The sequence below is a fragment of the Balaenoptera acutorostrata genome, chromosome 2, assembly GCF_949987535.1.
Source record: "Balaenoptera acutorostrata chromosome 2, mBalAcu1.1, whole genome shotgun sequence".
Lineage (NCBI taxonomy): Eukaryota > Metazoa > Chordata > Mammalia > Artiodactyla > Balaenopteridae > Balaenoptera > Balaenoptera acutorostrata.
Window position 1 is genome coordinate 149,553,294 of NC_080065.1, and position 21,859 is coordinate 149,575,152.

The 21,859-nt window shown below is 39.1% G+C and overlaps 1 protein-coding gene across 2 annotated transcripts; it reads left to right on the forward strand.

Annotated features, from left to right (window-relative positions):
- Positions 1 to 825: 825 nt before the first annotated feature.
- On the forward strand, positions 826 to 18,241 carry MAT2B (methionine adenosyltransferase 2 non-catalytic beta subunit). 2 transcript variants are annotated; one of them, XM_007171406.3, is made up of 7 exons: positions 826 to 968; positions 8,646 to 8,840; positions 10,176 to 10,290; positions 10,484 to 10,636; positions 13,630 to 13,823; positions 16,691 to 16,804; positions 17,320 to 18,241. In XM_007171406.3, exons 1-7 carry the CDS (start codon positions 939 to 941, stop codon positions 17,488 to 17,490), a joined length of 972 nt encoding a protein of 323 aa, XP_007171468.1. In that variant the 5' UTR covers positions 826 to 938; the 3' UTR covers positions 17,491 to 18,241. The 2 variants fall into 2 exon arrangements, with proteins under 2 accessions (XP_007171468.1, XP_007171466.2); XM_007171404.3 differs by lacking the exon at positions 826 to 968 and adding an exon at positions 3,211 to 3,365.
- The last annotated feature ends 3,618 nt before the right edge of the window (positions 18,242 to 21,859 follow it).

Here is a 21,859-nt window from a genome sequence, read left to right on the forward strand (position 1 = left end):
CCTCTACATGCCTCATACAGTTTACCACATGCTGTGTACTCTGCTAGAATATAAAGAGTTAAGTGACTTTTTTTTTAAAGTTCTATTTGAATGGCAGTTTTTTGTTGGTTGTTCTTAAATTGTTAGAGCCTTAATCCAGAACAGTGGTTCAAAATTTAACTGAGCATATTCATCACCCTTGAAATTGTTAAAAATAGGATTGCTGGGCTCCACTTGATCGTGTTTCATAGGTTCTCCGGTGTTGGCAGGTCTGGGAATCACTGATCTAGTAGTCCTTAAAGCTCGGCCAAACTTAAGGCTACTCCACCTACCATTTCCTCAAACAGAGGCCAGGACACTGTTCATGGAAATAACCTGTTGCGTTTTAATTTCTGCGTATTGTTACCACCTTTTACCACCTTTTACCGTCCTTTGAAATAGTTAATTAGAAAGCACTGGTTGGGAAAGCACTGGCGAACTTTACCAAACGGATTCTGTTGTAACAAGGCATAACTCAATAAAATATTTCAAAACAGGAATCAATTGCATAGTCTGTGTGCTTTCCAACTGCTGGCTCTTGCTTTTCTTTTACAAGAGAAAACTGCAACAAGTTTTCACAGTAAGTTTTTGTTGTTACATCTTTATTTCTTAAAAAAAAAAAAAGTTGGTTTTCCTAATGGTTTTGATAATGGACCTTCATTTGGCTGGCAATAAAACATGAAACTTCTCATTGGGTATTTTCAAGATTGCCACGGGGAATCAGCTGCCAGTTTACTGCAATGTGGAAAACTGCACGAGATTCTGGGATTGGACTCAAAATGCTAATTTCAAAGGTCGAGTGAAGCTGTAGCTCACGTTTTCGCGTGCCTGCGCTCTCTGCAGGCAGAACAAAGACCCAGCCCGAGGAGGCAGAGGCAGAGACCCATCTTAAATCTTTTTCCTGAGGTAATTTTGGAATCATGCCTGAAATGCCGGAGAACATGGAACAGGTAAGAGTTAGCTATTCAAGAAAAGAAGCATTCTGGAGTTAAGAGTTTCTTTAAAAGAATCCCAATGAAGGTCTGGTAAAAGCCGAAAGGGTGTGTAAAAAAAAAACAAATAAGTGTCATTCATTTCTTTAAAACGTGTAACTTTGGGACTTGGAATAATAAAGCAACTTTAATTATTGACGCTGTATGGAGAGCTCAGCTAAGTTTTAATTGACAAAAATAAAATCCAAAACAGAACAGCAGTTTCATTTACCAGATTAAATGCAGTGATGCAGGTGAAGGTTCTATATAAATAACGGTTTTTATCTATAGTCGTGTGCTCCAGCCTTTCTTTGTCTTGGCATGAAATGAATCTGCTAACCTAACTTTTATCTCCAGATTGCTGTCTTTAAATTTATAGACTTAGCCACCACAGGAACTTGGATATTGTCTGTATAACAGTGGCGTTTTTATTCACAAAGAAACTTCCATTTTTAAAAAGAATGATTAAAACTCATACACGAACATGTGCCCCTGGAACCATACCCACGTTTTATCTGGCAAACATGAAAACAGATCCTCAAATGCAGGCAAGTAAACTCTATTTGTTCCTCACTCTAGATAAGGCTGCTCTGAGACTCAAAATGCTAATTGCATATGCATGACCTTAAACCGTCTTCGCGTTGAACACAATTTTTTTTTTTTTCCTGGAAAGATCACACTGCATCACACGTTGCAACTAGAAACTTAACAAAAATTCCCGCTCCTTAAAGAGAGGATCAAGAGGATCTTGATTCCGCTCCCCCAAAACCCACCCACACCTTTTCTTTGTTGTTTGCAGGTTATGCATGGTTTAAGTGTTTGGGGCATTCCTCTCAAGGACTCTAAATAATGCTAAATTGATTAACAGCCTGGATTAAAACAGAAATTGAAAAGTGGGGGGCCTCAGGCTTTCTGTTACTATTCCAAAGAAACTTTATGCTTATGCAAATAAGGAAATGAGTTCTTGTTGGGGGTTGGGTAGGAAGGAAAGTCACGGGACTCAGATGTGGAAAAAAAATTTTCAAGGCTGCTTAGCGTTGAGCTCTAAGATTAAACCAAAAAAAGGTTTATGAAAATAATGTTTTAGGAAGATCCAAACAGTAATCACGTTTGCGGGCGACTTTTAAGGTCTTGGTATCCTGTATGCCTGAACAAGAATACTCAAGACTGTTCGGTGGAAAGTTGGCGAAATCTATGCGGTCCATGCTCTGGTTCCCCCCCCCCCCCGCCCCCCGAGTAAATTACATAAGCATCTCGGCTGGCGGGGGGCTTTTCGGGTTTGAACTGGAAGAGAAATCAGTTGCAATTAAGTGCTAGGTCAGCCTCAACGCTTAGAGCTGTCTTTGTCACTTTAAAAAAGCGCGATCCAGGTGGTAGAAGGTTCAGTATTACTATATTCCCCTGGTGCCTTTAATTTTCCTTGGTAGCGGAGGTTCGGCTCGTGTAGCCCGACGCTGCAGCCTGTAAGGCGGTGCTTCTCAAAGGCTGATCTGGACTCCGTTAAATCCATCAGAAGTCCCAGGCTCTACTACCACAGCTCATACTGCAATTACTGGTAAAGTCCGAGAATATGCGTTTTGAAGAGGCACCCAAATAATTCATCCCCCAGCCTCCCACATCTTTTTATTTTTAACTAGTCAAAATTAGTTTGACATCTTTGGAATTTCACACGTACTACTTTTTAGCATCCCGGAAAGACGAATGGGTTCTTGAGGTGTTAATGACTCAGATACCAACACTTTTATTTTTATTCCAGTGTCTTTCTAAATCTCTCAAAAAACACTCTTAATGCTCTGGAGACACAGGTCCATTGTGCTTCTTCCCCTCCCCCTCCCCCCCCCCCCACCTCCCCTCTCCCGCCATGACTTTAAACTATTTTATCCCACTTTATGTATTACGTGCCCAGTAGATTCTTATGCAGTAGATTCTTATGCACTGCGCAAGTCTAGGCGATCCAATTCAATCCTTACCTAGTCGGGAAGGAAAAACACAAAATAAACAACTCCTCCTTCCCCCCCGCCCCCGGCCCCAAAACAAAACTCGCATTCCTTGCTTAAGACCAAGGCCTTTGTTTCCCTTTAAGAGTTGGCGCGTGGGCTGAGAGCGTCCCGAGCGCGCCAGTCCCCTTTCTGGGGCGTCGGCGGAGCGTGGCCAATCAAGGGGCGCGGTCTTGGCGGCGGAAGCCGGAAGCGGTGAGCGGGGGCTGGCCCGGACCTAGGGGAGGCGGGCCGAGGGCGTTAGAGCTGCGGACCGCGGCGAACCTGGGCTGGGGGAAGTGGCGGTCGCTGCGGCGGCGGCGCCAAGACGGCGGGCATGGTGGGGCGGGAGAAGGAGCTCTCTATCCACTTTGTTCCCGGGAACTGCCGTTTGGTGGAGGTGAGGGAGTCGGCCCGGGTCTTGGGGCGGGGTGGGGAGGTGCGTCTCGTAGGAACTGAGTGAGCGGAGGGGGACGAGTCTTGCAGCGGGAGCTCGAGTGGTTTTCCAGACGCCTCCTGCCGGAGTCGGAGGCCCCGGGCGGCGAGGGCGGCGCCGCCGAGTTTGTTTACCTCGGTGCACACCCTTCTGTGTTTTCTTTTTCAGCCGCTGTGACGGGAAAAGAGTAGGTCGGGTTTCACTTTCGAGCCTCCAGTCTCCCCTCCCGGGAATGAAGAGGGGTTTTCAGAGCTGTTTCAGTTTTGATTATTTCTAAATTTCGTTTTCATCCTTTGTTCGTATCCTTCGGTCTTAACAGTTCGTATCCCTAAGAAAGAAGGGGCCAGGTGGCTTTTCAGAAATAATAACAGGATTGGAGGTGAAAAGTTACTGAACTCGTCACTGTGTTATGCACTTTACATGCATTATTTACTTTAGTCCTCATATTTATGAGATACTGGTTTTGTTCCATTTTACAGATAAGAAAATTGAGGCTTAGAGGGCAAGTCCTTGGCCCAAGTTCATTCAGAAAGGTTGCAGCCGGGATTCAAATACAGATCTATTTGAACCACTACGGAGGTTGCATAAACGAAAGCTATTACTGTGTTTGGAGAGCCCCCATTCTCTCCTGTTTCATTCCAGGCCCCCCAGCATTCATCAGTCCACATAATATATCTAGCACTGGGGATAGGAAGAATGTTAATGCCCAGGCCAACATATCTCAAGGATATAAGAGAGGATATAGGTGATGGCTATTTTTGATTATGCAGAATTTTTACACCTTCAAAATACAGCATATTTAGTGTTTTCAAATCGTTTTGGTATTTGGAGGGTAAGGTTAGGATAATGGGCTATTTAAACCTCTCTTTTGTTCCTGTGTACCCCAAACAATGCTGAGTACTGTAATGTTACATATTGTTTGTTTATGACAGTGTATATGCGCACATGTATGTATATACAGCTTAATCAGTTTTCACAGTAGGAGTTCAGTAGACTAATGAAAATGGATTTTCCTTCAGTAAAATTGCACAACCAAAAGCTTGGCACATATTTGCTGCTCTCAAAACCGGAATTAAAACTTGCTCGTGTCTTATAGTTTTTGTTTGAGAAATAGACTGTAGTGCTTCCTGTTAATAGTACTGTCTGTGGGGTACAATAGGATGCCAGTAGGAGTTAGACAAGTGTCACCTAGGTATCTAAAGTTTTTTAAAGTCCAGGAGTATCTCCTCAAAGATCTGCCTCAAGGGGAATGTTGTTAGAATCATATAAATCAGTGTGAAGCTTTGCCAAATTGAAGAGGTTCTAAAAATAGCAAAGTATAATTACATTTACCACTAACATTTAAGAAGATCCCTCTTTAGATATTTGTTTTGTTTCACTCTTGACTTCTTCTAGGACATTTTTTAGTAGAAGTTAATCCAAGTGTACTGAAGTAGAAACCTCTGTTCCAGAGTACTGTTTAGACCATTTTGAAAGAGCCATTTATCTTCCATTACCTGTACAGTTTGGTATTATTTGATTTGATGGCATAATAAGAGCTACAGCTCTTCGTTTATTTATATGCATTTACTTTTTCAAGTGTTTTTTGTTTGTTTGTTTTTGGTGTCTATAAATCTGGTCACCTGAAGTTACTGAATTCTGTACATCTAAGAGTTTATAGGATAAGAGGCACATATGTTCAGGGCAACTTAAAGTGGTGTTTAATATTCCTGACCCATAAGAATAAAAATTGAGAAATAGACTCTTCAGGCAGACAGAGTATCTTCAACTCTTAATTATTCTTTGTGTTAACTAGACAGCTTTTTGTTCCTCTATTCAGAGTTCCTTGAAGTGTTTGGACATTCCTGTGTTTTGCAGAACTAAAGTAATTTACGGAGTAATGGTCCAAAATAATTTTTAGAGGACTATTTCTCTTTTAAAAAGAAAAAAATCAAAATAGTGTGCTTTAAGAAGCTTCAGGTAGAGTTCTGTTTATACAAAGTCAAATATAGAAGAGATACTTTTGTTTGGCCTCTTTTAATTTCAGAATGATGCCTATTTTATTTGCTAACCACCAATAAACTTGCAATCCAAATGAAAACATCTTGCTGGGCTCCTATACTGGTGACAGAAGGTGCTCATTGAGTGTCTAGAGAGAACTATATGAAAAGAGGATAAGTTACTTTAAGTAAATGAACCTTCTTTCACTCTATTCAGATTCCTCTGTGGTAAGGATAATATGGAATTGTAGGACTGTAAAGCTGGAAGAGCCTTAGTCATCTTGTCCAAATGCCTCATTTCACCAGTGAGGAGTTAGATCAGTAGAGATGGAGTAACTTCTCAATGCCATAGAGTGTGGTTAATCATCATGAAACCGTGTATAAGTTCAAAGGATTGAGACAAAACTTGGCTGGATGATAGAAGCAAAAGGGCCCAAGTTCTGCTTCCAACCTTTTCCCTTTTACTGTGGGCAAAACCTTTAACATCTGTAGACAAGGTTCCTCACTTCGGAAGTGACATCTGCCCTGCCTGTCTAATAGGACTCCTCCTGTGGTCAAAAGGTATGATGCAGGTTTATATAACACATGATAGTTTTCAAATATAAGATTGTGTAGAATCTTTTGTTTCAGAAAATGCTTGTACTTTAGATCTCTGCTCTTTTAACATAGAAAATTCTTGAGCATTGACATCTGACCACTAGGTAACACAGACTGTTTCATATTTTCTTCCAGGGACCTTACATATTATCCCAGGGTATAAGGATGTAAGGTTGTATTTTTTCCATGCAACCCCCGTCCTTTTTTAAAGTTAAGTGGTATTATAGTCCCTAAAGAGCCTTGCTGTGCTTGTAACTTAATACTGTATTTCATCAAATCTAAGATGCTCTCAATTATAAGATTATCTGGGCTCTTACTTTAAGATGCACTAAAAAGCAAAAAACACTGCCAAACCATCTTTATTTCATTCATTTAACAGAGATGATAAATGAGGAAAAAATGTGCTTCACAGAATCACTGAAGTAGCTAGAGATCTTATTTTACTGTTTAAGAATTTTGTGGTTACTGTAAGCATGATGCTTGTTCTTTAACCACTTCTAGTTTTCCTTTTTAAGGGGGAAAATGGGAAAGATGTTGTCGCTGCTAGAAAGGTAGATGGCAGTTTTTTGACTTCTTTGATTACGAGCTATCTTTAGGAAGGTCTTGGACTTCCCTGGAGTTCTCAAAGTTCAGTTTCCAAATCACCAGCATCAGCACCACCTGGAAACTTGTTAGAAAGGCAAATTATCAGGCCTCATTCCAAATCTACTTGATCTGAAAGCCTTCCAGTCGATTCCTATCCTCAGCGAATAAAGCCTGTGAACCACTGATCTAAGAACTCTTGTCTGTTCCTCTCCTTCTTGAGAGTGAAGTGAGAAACTCAGAAGAGACCACGTCATAGCTCTGTTATAGTCTTTTCCCAGGGATCTTTATGGTATTTATCCTGTGTAAATTGTTTTCTGATTGTATCTCTACTAGACTTGGCATGTTTTAACCTCTTTACAATTAGAATCTTTGTAGAGTTGTTTTCTTGCCAGAAATTCAAAGAAAATATTTTGCTGGCTGAAATCCTTGTTTTTATAGATCATTTGGCTTAGAGCCAAGTTTTGCAACACAGAGCATAGATGAATTTGTCTCTAACTTCTAAAATGTCTTGAAATTGGTTGAACTAAGGAAAAAATATCTTTAAGAATTAACTTTGTACTGTCTCTGTCAGCCCTTTCATTTCAGGTTTTTTGTATAATAGAAATACTTGATTTGGGTGGCCTTTTTTAAAAAAATGTATAGTCTTCTAAGTTAGCTGAATTGAGGGCCAGGAAAAAAAAAGTCTTTTTGTGTACACAAAAAATGTTATTGTGTGCATATTTAAGATTTTTGACAGCTCAGAATTAGGTGACTATAACAACATTTGAAATTTAAAAGGCCTCAAGTTGATAAAATTAATAAAACTTTTTGTTGTTTTTTAATAGTAAATGTTGACTTAATTCAAGAGTCTGAGGAAATTCGGTGTTACCTATCTTGGGAAGAAGGGAAAGTTCTATGTAAACATAGAACTTAAATTGTTTCTTAAATAGTAGTTCCTTTTTAATTTCAGTGTGTGAGGAATTTTTCCTTTTTCACAATAGCAGCACAGACCAGTTTAAAATATTTATTTTTTTCTTATCCTCTATCTTTGTTTATTAGTTTTAACTGGTCTAAATAGGTAAATTAAGAGTTAATGCAGGAATATGGATGGTGGTGGTGGTATGAATTGGGAGATTGGGATTGACAAATATACACAAACATGTATAAAATAGGTAACTAATAAGAACCTGCTGTATAAAAAATAAAATTAAAAAAAGAATGTTATATGATGTATCTAAAAAAATGATACAAATGAAAGTATTTACAAAAAAAAGAGGTAATGCAGGAATATTTGCCAGTTTGGTTAAACTTAGAAAGAATGGTAGTGCTATAAGGACCAAATTTATTTTTCTTCTACATAAATTCTGTGAAATGTGAATTCTCTAATTTGGACCTATCACAGTATGATAAAGTCAGTGAGATTTGAAAAAAAAACTTGAGATTAAAAACTGAAGACCAAAAATGTCAATTTGGAAACATATCGGCAGAACATAGCCCCAGTATTTAATCAGGCCGTAAAGTAAGTAAGCTTAGAACTAACTGCATTTTTATAAACAGAAGAACGTAATTGCTGTTTTTTACTAATTTGGACATCATTGATCGTAAAAATAAGCTTTTCCATTATTACCACAGGAAATCTAAATCTATTTGACTAGGTGATTCCTTGCAGTATCATCTTAGGTTCTTTTTCTTGGGTAAGATTATTACAACTTTTTTTAAAATAAATTTATTTTATTTTTAATTTTTGGCTGTGTTGGGTCTTCGTTGCTGCCCGCAGGCTTCTCATTGCAGTGGCTTCTCTTGTTGCGGAGCACGGGCTCTAGGTGAACAGGCTTCAGTAGTTGTGGCTTTCGGGTTCTAGAGCGCAGGCTCAGTAGTGGTGGCGCACGAGCTTAGTTGCTCCGTGGCAAAACTTTTTCTTAAGTGACACACTTACCCATGCATTTTGATTAATCTTTGTTCTAACTTAAGAATTGGCTTATAGGTATGAGAAAGGAAGCATACAATTAAGACTTGAAGTATGTAGTGAATGAAGATGGTGGCTGATTTCGTTGAGAGACTGTTTTCAAATTAAACAATCCTTTTCCGCCCCCTTCACATTTAGGAGGAAGTTAACATCCCCAACAGGCGGGTTCTGATTACTGGTGCCACTGGGCTTCTTGGCAGAGCTGTTTACAAAGAATTTCAGCAGAATAATTGGCATGCCGTTGGCTGTGGTTTTAGAAGAGCAAGACCAAAATTTGAGCAGGTTAATCTCTTGGATTCTAGTGCAGTTCATCACATCATTTATGATTTTCAGGTATGGTTTATTTTAACACATAAGTTAACTATTAATAATTGTCTGGATGACTTGAAAAGTGCTCTTGTTCTCAAGGAAGTTACTGAAAGCTGTAACATATTAAGCAACAATAATATATAGTACACTTTTTTTTTTGGCATGGATAAGAATATGTCATCCTTGAAAAGATTAGGTTGAGACATAGGTTGACAAAAGGCAGAAAAATGAAGCATTTTGTAAAATGCTTATGTTTGTGAAGTATTCTTCTAAGTACTACTTTCTATGCATATCCTTTCTTAATATTATCTGTAAACCTTACAACACTGCAAAATATTCTCATTTGCATTTTAGAGATCACAAAGGCAAGAGTGGTTAAACCACTTGTTGGCGATGGTCACAGAAGACTTACAGAAAAATTTAGATTCTGTTACACCTCTGATCAAATCAGAAGTTCAGGTTCTTTCTAAAAATATGATCCAAGGAAAACCTGCATCAGAATCACTTGGGAAACTTGTTCTTAGGGCTCACTCCCAGAGATTTTCATTCAATAAGTGTGTGGTGGGCCCTGGGACTCTACATTTTAAGAACCATCCCAGCTTATGCACATTTAAGTTTGAAAACAGCTCTCAGATCATGCTTCCTCAAGCAATTGCTGAGAAGGAGGAAGTTGGGTGAGTGGGTACACGAGCCCTGTATGTCACTGAACTTGCCAAATCTTAGCTCTTACTCAGCTCCTCTGGGAAGTAGGTGCCCCTTCTCTACAAAGGACCCTCTGCATTCCTCTGTCCTGATGTAGGTCATATGATATTGAAACAGTCTCTTTACATATCTGTCTTTTGCATTAGATGGTGAAATCCTTGCTCCTCGCACGGTGCTTAGCATATAGGTGGCATATTTAAATGCTCAACTGGGAATACAGTTTTTATGGATGGTTAATCTTCTTTAAATGATTGGCTTAAGAGATTGGAATTTATGAATTTAATTTGCAATTGATATTCCTCTCCCTTTACCGTAGACTTATTAAGTATTTAGGTCATGTTAATTACATAAATGATCGCTCTTTTCTCCCACCCAGATTAGGGGGATGAAGCTTCTTTTGATTTAAAAGCATGGTTGTCAACAAGAGTTGTGTCTGATTTTGCCTAGGAATTGCTAAATTGCTCTTTCCCTTTCAGGAAGTTTGAAGGTTGAAAAAGGGGAGTGTGACAAAACTACATTAAAAATTACAGTGATTCTTTAGTTGAAGGAATGTCGATTTAATAAACATTTTCTATGAATTAATTTACTGTTGGAAGGCTACAGTTCTTCTGTTTTATTCCTTTTTGGGTTAAAAACACATCCATGCTGAACTCCCAGCCCCATGTCATAGTACATTGTGCAGCAGAGAGAAGGCCAGATGTTGTCGAAAATCAGCCGGATGCTGCTTCTCAACTTAATGTGGCTGCTTCTGGGAACTTAGCAAAGGAAGCAGGTAATGATGTCTTTATAAAATCTTCATGAGATATTGAGTGATTGCTGAGTTTGTAAAGATTAAACTTTTGTACACGGTTTATAAAAGATGTGTTATATATATGATGAATAAGCTGTTAGAAATTCCAGTAAAGAGTAATGTCGTGTAGTAATTTAATAGATTCTTTTCTTTGTGTCTTTTTTTTTTTTTGTAGCTGCAGTTGGAGCATTTCTAATCTACATTAGCTCCGATTATGTTTTTGATGGAATAAACCCACCTTATAGAGAGGAAGACATACCAAGTCCCCTAAATCTATATGGCAAAACAAAATTAGAAGGAGAAAGGGCTGTCCTGGAGAACAATTTAGGTAAGACACATCTCTTTAGCCCCGTACGTGACTGCTTTTGAGGATTCCTTTTTGTTTATGATGTATATATATGTTTCTAATTTTAAAAAAATTAGTCAAGGAACATAAATCATTGGAGAAAAACTAGGGAATGCAGTTAATAGAAAAACAAGAATTTTCGAAATCCTGAAGAATTTATGAATCCTTCCACACTTTTTCCAGAATCAGTGGGTACAGGAATATCGTTAAAGAAAACAAATCATACAGTACAAATTTTTGTAATACAGGTCAATATCATTTTTCTTGGATTGCGGTATTCTGTTTTTTGTATGGTTTTTCTTTTTTCCTGTGTGTGTTTGTGTATATATACGCACACATAAATGTGCTGATTATAAAAAGTATACCCTCCTTGAAAAAATTTTTTAAAACATTTAAAATTGTAAAGAGTTCTCTCAGTACTCCCTCAGAGAGAGAAGCACCAACTGTGCTTATGTATGGAAGTATTTTTTTTGAATTTTTAAACCTGTGTGCATGTTGTTTTGTAACCTGGTTTTTCTCCCCCCACATACATACATTTCAGTTCTTACAGAGCCATCTCTGGAATATCTTTTTCATATCAGTAGCTGCATAATATTTGACTTAATGATCCCCTGCACTAAAACTCCTGCCTCAGACTGTACTACATCCCTGAGAAGCATCCCCTAGTATATATACTATACTAACACATTTAGGGTTTTTTTTTTTGTATTATAAATTATCCTTCGGAAATCATCCTTGAATATATTATCAATATGTAGCTGACCCTTGGACAGTGCAGGGATTAGGGTTGCCAATCCCTGCATAGTGGGAAATCCATGTGTACTCCCCGAAGACTCACTCACAGCCTACTATTGACTGAAGCCTTACTAAAACATAAACAGTCGATGTACACATATTTTGTGTGTTACATGTATTTTTTTAAAATATAATTCCCAGGACAGTCACGTCTTTAACCTTTCCTTTCTTCTCTTTCTCTTTCTCTTTCTCTCTTTCTCTTTCTCTTTCTCTGTGTTTCTCTCTCTCTCTCCTGTGTTGGGTCTTTGTTGCTGCACGCGGGCTGTCTCTAGTTGCGGTGAGCAGGGGCTACTCTTCGTTGCAGTGCTCAGGCTTGTTGCGGTGGCTTCTCTTGTTGCGGAGCACGGGCTCTAGGCGCGTGGGCTTCAGTAGTTGTGGCACGTGGGCTCAGTAGTTGTGGCTCACGGGCTCTGCAGTGCAGGCTCAGTAGTTGTGCATGGGTTTAGTTGCTCCATGGCATGTGGGATCTTCCTGGACCAGGGATCCAACCTGTGTCCCCTGCACTGGCAGGCGGATTCTTTTTTTTTTTTTTTTAAATTTTATTTATTATTTATTTATTTATTTATTTATTTATTTATTTTTGGCTGTGCTGGGTCTTCGGTTCGTGCGAGGGCTTTCTCTAGTTGCGGCAAGTGGGGGCCACTCTTCATCGCGGTGCGGGGACCGCTCTTCATCGCGGTGCGCGGGCCTTTCACTATCGCGGCCCCTCCCGTTGCGGGGCACAGGCTCCAGACGCGCAGGCTCAGCAGCTGTGGCTCACGGGTCCAGCTGCTCCGCGGCATGTGGGATCTTCCCAGACCAGGGCTCGAACCCGTGTCTCCTGCATTAGCAGGCAGATTCTCAACCACTGCGCCACCAGGGAAGCCCGGCAGGCGGATTCTTAACCACTGTGCCACCAGGGAAGTCCCATTGTTGTGTTATATGATACAAAACACTATAGATGTTACACGTATTACTAACACTACACATCAAAAATGAAAAGACTGTGAGAAGAAATTTGTATTTATTTACAGGTATGATTCAGGCGTTGATAAGGAAGAAGCAGTAATATGATTGCTCTATGGTAGCCTAGTGTAATCGGTATGATTGTTTCATGATAGCCTAGCCTATACACTAATGAGTGAATCTTTGTAAAATTTAAATGGCATATGGTATTATAGTCATATTCATAATACAGTGTTAGAAATACTGGTATATTTTTTTCAAAAACCACTTATCTGTGTGGTAGACTGATACGGAGTTTCTCCAATTATGAGAGAGAAGAGAGGCATGCTGTATGGTAATGTAACTCTTTGAAAACAAAGTTATAAAACAATAAGGAAACTAACACATTATTAATTTTATATTAAAGGTCACTCACCTTATGCCTATGTAAGGATAGGCTGACTTAAGTCTTGTACATGATGTGCTACATGAAAAACATCCACATATAAATGGATGCACACAGTTCAAACCTGTGTTGTTCAAAGGTCGTCTGTGCAGCTGTGCAATAAGTTAATTTAATTTTAAATAGTTTTTTTTGAATTTCAATTAAAGCGTTAATTATTTAATCTGTTGTAACCCCTCAGTATTGACCAACATAAAATAGAAATACTTCATAATTCCTTAGTCAGTGTTTTCAAGGACTATGTGGTGAACACTCACATACCCTTTATATAGATTCACCAGTTGTTAATGTTTTGCCACGTGTTATATATGTACAGTCTTTTCTTCCTGAACTCATAGAGAATTAGTTGAATTTCACCCTGAAATACTTCACTGTGTATCTTCAACAAGGATGTTCTTCACATAATTACAATGCAGTTCTCCCACTTAGAAAATTTAACATTAATACAATACAGTCTCTATAGGAATTTTGTCCCAGTAATGTCCTTTATTGCATTTATTTTTTAGGTACAATCAAGGATCACTTGTTGCATTTAGTTGTCATGATCAGTTTTATTTTTAATGGCCACTATAATGAAGAAATTATTTAATTAATATAATTATAAAAAATAGACCACATGACAGAGACACTTAAAAATATTCAGGATCACATTTGGTAAATAGGTGAGCTGTGTCATTTTGGTATATTGCAAGTTTTCTGCGATGATGTCGTTTAAATCCGCACACTTTGATCTTATAGCAAGACTTAAGAACCAGTCAGCTTTGAGGTATTATCTGCTTTTATTACTCTCTAGGAGCTGCTGTTTTGAGAATTCCTGTTCTGTATGGAGAAGTTGAAAAGCTTGAGGAAAGCGCCGTGACTGTTATGTTTGATAAAGTGCAGTTCAGCAACAAGTCTGCGAACATGGACCACTGGCAGCAGCGGTTCCCCACACACGTCAAAGATGTGGCCACTGTGTGTCGTCAGTTAGCAGAGAAGAGGATGCTGGTGAGAATCTAAGTGCTTTTTTTTTTTTTATAGATTTATTTATTTTTGGCTGCGTTGGGTCTTCGTTGCTGCACGTGGGCTTTCTCCAGTTGCAGCGAGCGGGGGCTACTCTTCGTTGCGGTGCACGGGCTTCTCATTGCGGTGGCTTCTCATTGCAGAGCACGGGCTCTAGGTGCGCGGGCTTCAGTAGTTGTGGCTCGCGGGCTCTAGAGCGCAGGCTCAGTAGTGGTGGTGCACGGGCTTAGTTGCTCCGCGGCATGTGGGATCTTCCCGGACCAAGGCTCGAACCCGTGTCCCGTGCATTGGCAAGCGGATTCCTAACCACTGCGCCACCAGGGAAGCCCTCTAAGTGCTTTTTAAAAACTTAACAAGGACACCAAACAAAAGTAGTTCAGATAGTAGGCTGTATTTATGAATAATAAAAGTGTTATGCTCTTACGTTTGATTTTATTTCTCAAATACTGTAGACCCCATCTGTCATTCTCTTATTGCAAGGTAACTGAAAACTGGTATTTTTCTTCGGGTAACAAAATAATCTCCTAATGTCTTTTAAGAAGACTGTCTTAAATAATGTTTATTTACGATTTAGGTAGTGGCAAAGAAGAACCTACATAGGGATTTATCATTTCAGCCAGTGTAAGAATAATTTGTAATTGTTTTTGGATATTTGAGTAGTAGTTCATTTTAAGCATTTGAAAAAATAGAATATCCACAGAAAGAAAGATTAGAGACTGATTTATTTTAGAATATTAATAGTAGGGTGACCTTTGTTTAAAAATATTTATTTATTTATTTATTTTTGGCTGTGTTGGGTCTTTGTTGCTGCGCGCAGGCTTTCTCTAGTTGCGGCTAGCGGGGGCTACTCTTTGTTGTGGTACGCGGGCTTCTCATTGCAGTGGTTTCTCTTGTTGTGGAGCACGGGCTCTAGGTGCACCGGCTTCAGTAGTTGTGGCACGTGGACTCAATAGTTGTGGCTCGCGGGCTCTAGAGCGCAGGCTCAGTAGTTGTGGCACACGGGCTTAGTTGCTCCGCGGCATGTGGGATCTTCCCGGACCAGGGCACGAACCTGTGTCCCCTGCATTGGCAGGCAGATTCTTCTATTTTTTTTTTCAAATAAGTTTCTTTTTTTTTAAACTTTGGGTTTATTTATTTATTTATTTATGGCTGTGTTAGGTCTTCGTTTCTGGGCGAGGGCTTTCTCTATTTGCAGCAAGTGGGGGCCAGTCTTCATTGGGGTGTGCGGGCCTCTCACTATCACGGCCTCTCTTGTTGTGGAGCACAGGCTCCAGACGCGCAGGCTCAGTAATTGTGGCTCACGGGCCTAGTTGCTCCGCGGCATGTGGGATCTTCCCAGACCAGGGCTCGAACCCGTGTCCCCTGCACTGGCAGGCAGATTCTCAACCACTGCGCCACCAGGGAAGCCCAATAAGTTTCTTTTTAATTTATCTGTATTTGTTACAACTTTTAAAACAGAATGTGACTTGAGCACTACGTCTCCATTCACAAAACTTGCTCCAAGTCACTTTTCAAACAGCTTTACAACATGCCTAGATAGGCTTATAATTTTGCTATTCTCAACAACACTTTTCTTTGGAAAACAAGCCCTATGTATGGACAGTGACTCCCATCAAGTTGGTTCAGTTGAACACACTTATTTCTAGGGGCCTGGCACATGCAGTCAATACAGGCGATGGAAGGTTTAAAAAGTAAATCCCAGAAGATGAAAGTTGCTTTAAGAAGTATTTTCTTTTAAACATCAGGGTATATACTTCAGAACACTTCAGTGACAGAAGATTTGGTCTACTAAAGAATCCGCTTGATAGCTAAACACTTCAGACCATGAAGTTAACGTAGGTTACGTACACCTGACGACAAACGCTACTTCCGTCTGTTAAAATAAGCCAACATGAAACTAGAAAAAAACTAGCTCTGCTTTTAGTGTCTGAAGTATCACAGTATCACACTTAGTAGAAAGAAATCTTATCTTCCCCTTAAGTAGTTGTCATGCCATACAGGTTTTTAAATGTTAACACAAATAAATAAATACTTGAAAACATATTATCAGAAGAAATGGAAGACAAGAGTGTTGAACACGCGGCCACGTAATCCTCAGGCAGAGCTCAGTCTGCTTCTTCCATGCGGGACGTGTCGTCGTCTCCTTCGAGGGGCGGCATCTCCTCAGTTACAGCAGCACTGCTGTCGTCAGCAGTGGGGTCATCTTCATCAGTACCAAGACCAAGTTTGATCATCCTATAGATCCCGTTAGCATGTGTCTGGGGATCCTCCAGACTGAAGCCAGAAGACAGGAGAGCCGTTTCGTACAGCAGGATGACCAGATCGTTCACAGACCTGTCATTCTTGTCAGCCTCTGGCACGCGGATTCTTAACGACTGCGCCACCAGGGAAGTCCCGCGTGACTTTTTTTAATACATCAAAATTTATATATTTAAAAAAAAAAATATGTACCATGACAGTACTTAAGGATGTTATGACTAATTAGCTCATCTTGAAAAATGGTTCTGTTAAGTTTTGGTTTTAGCTTCTTAGGATAATTGGAAATACTTTTTAAATTGGCCTGTGTTTCATAAAAATCTGTAATCATTTTAGGATTCCCACTAAATAAAATTGGAGCTACTTACATTTTTATTTAAAAAAAATTCTTAAGGCTAAATTCTAGAAATTGCTTTTCTTGTTTAGCTGGGGGTATTTATAGGAATTTGATTTTAGATAGCTTGTGTATAGCATTCCAGAAAGGAGCGATGCATTTTATTTCCTGAGCCTGTTTAAGTTAGTTTTCTTGTCAAACTTGCCATTCCATTCAACTCAAAAAGTTTGAAACCATTTTGAACTTTTTGTGTCCTTGTCAGGATCCATCAATTAAGGGAACCTTTCACTGGTCTGGCAATGAACAGATGACTAAGTATGAAATGGCGTGTGCAATTGCAGACACCTTCAACCTCCCCAGCAGCCACTTAAGACCGGTAAGTACACGGCATTTAAAACCTTCTTACTGGGAATTCCCTGGCAGTCCAGTGGTTAGGACTTGGCGCTTCCACTGCAGGGAGCACAGGTTCAGTCCCTGGTAGGGGAACTAAGATCCTGCAAGCCTTGAGGCGTGGGCAAGAAAAAAAAAACAAGCTAACCTTACTGTTGGAAGTCCCGGTCTATCACTGCAGTGTGTACTATGGATAACATTTTTCTTGTTGTTTGGAAGTTTTGGATAACTTTATTTTCTGGTACTAATCAAAGTGAACTTTGCTTGTATTTTGGCAGTTTTATTGTTAATTTTCTCTAAATTACCATGTATAAAGAAGCCCATGAGTATTGGTGAAGGTTATAGAAAAAGTATTGTCTTGATTGTGGCGGACATTTTATTTATTTTTCCAGGGATCAAATCTGATTTCTTGCACCGAGGGCAAGAGGGCAGAGGGAAGTAGAGAATATAAAGCCTCAGCCTGGGGCTTCTTATTTTTGATTTTTTGTTTTTGTTTTAAAGATAACTGACAGTCCTGTCTTAGGAGCACAACGTCCGAGAAACGCTCAGCTTGACTGCTCCAAATTGGAGACCTTAGGCATTGGCCAGCGAACACCGTTTCGAATTGGAATCAAAGAATCACTCTGGCCTTTCCTCATTGACAAGAGATGGAGACAGACGGTCTTTCATTAGTGTATGTGTGTTGTTGTTGTTTTTTTTAAATGAGAAGTCAAGTATGTGGCACTTTTTAAAGAAAAAAGGAAATAGTTTTGTACGAGTGCTCTTTGTGACTCATGGTCTTTCAGGTAAATGATGCTCTTGCACTAGTGAAACTGTCTAAGGAAACCAAGGGCAGTAATGCCTTGTTTGAAGTAATGAGTTTTCTGTTTATCATTTTGTTCTGGCTTAACTTGCTATTTGAATATAGTAAATTATGATTCTCAAACATTTGAGAGCCAGGATGAAACACATCTGCTGTAGACATTTTTTTGGATGAAATGCATTGTTCATTCCTATAAATAACCTCTACATTTTCAGGACTTTTGCATCTGTTGATCCTTTTATGTTTTAAAGTGTGTTAAATAGTATAAAAATCATTGGTGTCCATTATTTGCTTTGCTCGAGCTCAGATCAAAATGTTTGAAGAAAGAAACTTTATTTTTGCAACTTAAGTGTAGTTTTTATGCTTGAGATGTTTCAACTTGTTATGTATATTGGAACTCCTGCAGCTTGATGCCTCCTGCTTTTGTAGCAGTGAATGGTGAGCCTTTGAGAGAGAGAATGTGTGTATGTGTATGTATTTTTTTAATATATATGAAACTGTCCTTTTCACTCCATGTCACTAAGTGATATTTCATATGTGTGGTTATACCAATAGTAATGGGCCTTGTAAGTCTTTTGACCATTCATGAATAATAATAAATATGTACTGCTGGCATGGTAATGCTTAGTTTTTCTTGTATTTACTTCTCTTTTTTTAAATGTAAGGACCAGATATCTGAACTGTTGTTTTGTTGCTTTAAGTTTTTACAATTACCTTCTTATCATGTAACATCTGATGCATACAAGAGAATATAGTTAATATACATTAAGATATAAAACACAATAATAAAATGAACCCTGGTGAACATACCACTTGAAATCGAGAATGTTACAGATATCGTGTTTATTTGTTGTGCCCACTGATTTTTTTTTTTAATGGAAAGTAAATAACTATATACTCTTGTAATAGATTTACATAGAATGTTCCTTTGAAGAATGCAGAATATTTGAATGTGTTTTCTATACCAAGTGATATTCAGGTTACCTTAGCCTCAACAATATTTTTGGTCCTTAATAAGGGAGCAGAAAGGTAGAGTAACTAGTGAGACTTGGCTTCTAGTTGGAGTTCGAGTTCAGTGCAAATCCTGGTTTCAGATTTTCCAATTTCACTTGTGGAGTATTCTTTCCCTAGATATTATGATCTTATTTTCTCATTAGACAAAAAGTATTTGTTTCTAATTTCCTAATTTACTCAGAATTTGGGGTTTAGAGAGCATCAAGTCTGGGTTGATTTGATTAAAGCAGCAGTTCCCAAACCATGCTATGTTTTATTATTAACTAGGGAAATTTTACCGCTACCTGAGCCCTATCCTGGACCCACTGAAATAGAATTTCTGGAATTGATGCCTGCTAATGTAGTTTTAAATATTCCCCAGGTTCTTCTAAGGTAGCCAGCCTGGCACCTGTATTTGGCAACCACTGAAGCATTCTGGCTTGTCTTTTTAAGCTACTTCATTTCACATAGTACAGAATTCAAATTCTTAGAGTAAAAAAAACTTCTTTCTCATTCTTCTCTAGCCACTTATCTTTCATCTGTGGAAGAAACCAGTGTAGATAAGATTCTGGCATGTTTTCAGAGGCATTCTACCTATATAAGAATATAGTCTCACGACATACATATTCTTGTTCATACTCTCACCATACTTTATTTATTTACATAGCATAACATAATACACATTTTTCTGCACTTAGTGTTTTTTTTTTTGTTTTTCATTTACTATGCCTTAGAATTTATATAGTTACGAAGACTGTCCTTTTTTTCCTATTCATTGTGAAATTTCAGTCTCAGAAAAGTTGCCATAATACCATACAGAATGCCTGTAATCCCTTTTTCCAGATTCCCCAGTTGTCAACATTTAGCCGTATTTTTCCTATCATTTTCTCTTTCTCTTTTTTACATATATGCACAGGATACATGTATTTTCCCCTGAACCATTTATTTTATTTTATTTTATTTAAGAAAATATTTATTTATTCGGTTGCGCTGAGTCTTAGTTGCAGCAGGTGGGCTCCTTAGTTGCAGCTCGCTGGGTCCTTAGTTGCGGCATGTGAACTCTTAGTTGAGGCGTGCATGTGGGATCTAGTTCCCTGACCAGGGATCAAACCCGGGCCTCCTGCACTGGGAGCACAGAGTCTTATCCACTGCGCCACCAGGGAAGTCCCTCCCTGAACCATTTAAGAGTAAGTTGGAGTCATGATGACTAATCACCTACTTAGTGTATAAACTTAAGGTATGTTTTTTAACAGTAAGAATACATGTCCACATATCCCATAATGTAACCATCAAAGTCAAGAAGTTAACATTGACACAATATTATCCTCTAATTCATAGACCCTATTCACATTTCATCAGTTGCCCTAGTGATGTCCTTTGTAAGTCTGTCCAATCCAGGGTTACTCATGGCATTTGTTACCATCTTGCTTCAGCTTCAGTCTAGAATAGTTCCTTAGTCTTTTTTTCTCTTTCATGACTTGACTTTTGGACATCATGGATTCACATCGATGCCTCCAATTCTAATGTTGCTCCACAGGGTTTATTTTAGCTTCCCTCTTCTCGTATTTGTAGTTCCTTTCTCTGACAGTTAGAAACCTAGCTCCCATTATTTTCAACATTCAAGTCATCTTTAAGAGCCATTCTTCCGATCACACCAAGTCCCTCCTGCTCCCCACCCCCTTACCACACAGGCTTCTGTGAGCCAGTTGAACATTCCTGACCCCTGGGCCATGGCCCTGATGCCAGTGACCAAGTGGGCCACTGCACCTGGTCGAGGACCTTCTCCCAGCCCAGGAGGCATTGCATCAGCAGCCCTGCAGTCCACCATGTACCGGGAGAGCACCAAAGAGAAGCAGCTAGGTGTTCTTTAATGGCTGCATTTATTCCCTTGTATCAAGTGAATGAATCAGTTTCTTACTGATGTGCTTTTTAAAATTTATTTTATTTATATATTTTTGGCTGCGCTGGGTCTTTGTTGCTGCTCACGGGCTTTCTCTAGTTGCGGCGAGCGGGAGCTACTCTTCGTTGTGGTGCGTGGGCTTCCCGTTGCAGTGGCTTCTCTTGTTGCGGAGCACAGGCTCTAGGCACACGGGCTTCAGTAGTTGTGGCTCGCGGGCTCTAAAGCGCAGGCTCAGTAATTGTGGCGCACGGGCTTAGCTGCTCCACGGCATGTGGGATCTTCCCGGGCCAGGGCTTGAACCCGTGTCTCCTGCATTGGCAGGCGGATTCTTAACCACTGCGCCACCAAGGAAGTCCCCTTACTGATGTGCTTTTGATTGTATGGAATCTTTAGTCTTGTGCCTTTTTTTTTTTTAATTGAAGTATAGTTGATTTGCAGTGTTGTGCCAGTCTTTGCTGTACAGAGAAGTGAGTCAGTTATTTGTGTGGAATCTTTAGAGCATGCTTTTCGTGAGCTCATTGTCTAAAACTTTCAAGTTTGGGGGATTTTCTCTTCTATTGTATGTCCACAGATTATACCTATAAGCTGACAAGTATATGCTACAGGTCCTGAATGTGTATCAGTCTGTGAAGTAGGAATGAACTCAGAAAAAATTCATTACCAAAATAGGAATACTGCTTGAGATATGGACCTGAATGTGTGAGGAAAAGAGTGCATCCTAATCAGACTATTTTTATGTTACTTGCTTAAACTAACACTGTCCTACCTCAAAGTATTTGCTTATTTCGCATGGATTTTAATACGAAATAATCATTTTAGCTACTTTCAGAAGGAAGAAAGGAAACATCCAACTTGCCAGTATCGCAAAACCTTTGGAATTAATTACTGTTGGAGTCCAAATTAAATCCTATCTCTTTGAAAACCGTATCATTAGTAGCACTTTGCTACAATGAGCATACTTTTATATTTAGAAATAAAATTTTGAAAAATTGAAAATAATGTAAATTATTTTTATAACCTGTTTAGCCTAACAACTTCTGAAATTTCTTTTCTATATTTTGGCACACACATGAGAAGATACATGAATTTGTATGCATGTACTTGTATATCTGGAAATTGGATAAATTAAAATTCATGTATTTATTTGCAGATGATTTATATCAAAAGATGGCCGTGAAATTGCTCAGCTCACACTCATGATTGTTTGCTTTCCCTGGTCCCCATCTCCACTCTAATTTTTGAAAACACATAGTACATGTTACTGGGCAATTCCAATTTCTCCGTACTTTGTTATAGAACTCAAAAAATGTTACCTTTGAGGCCGTTCTCGCCTTCTGAGATGGCCT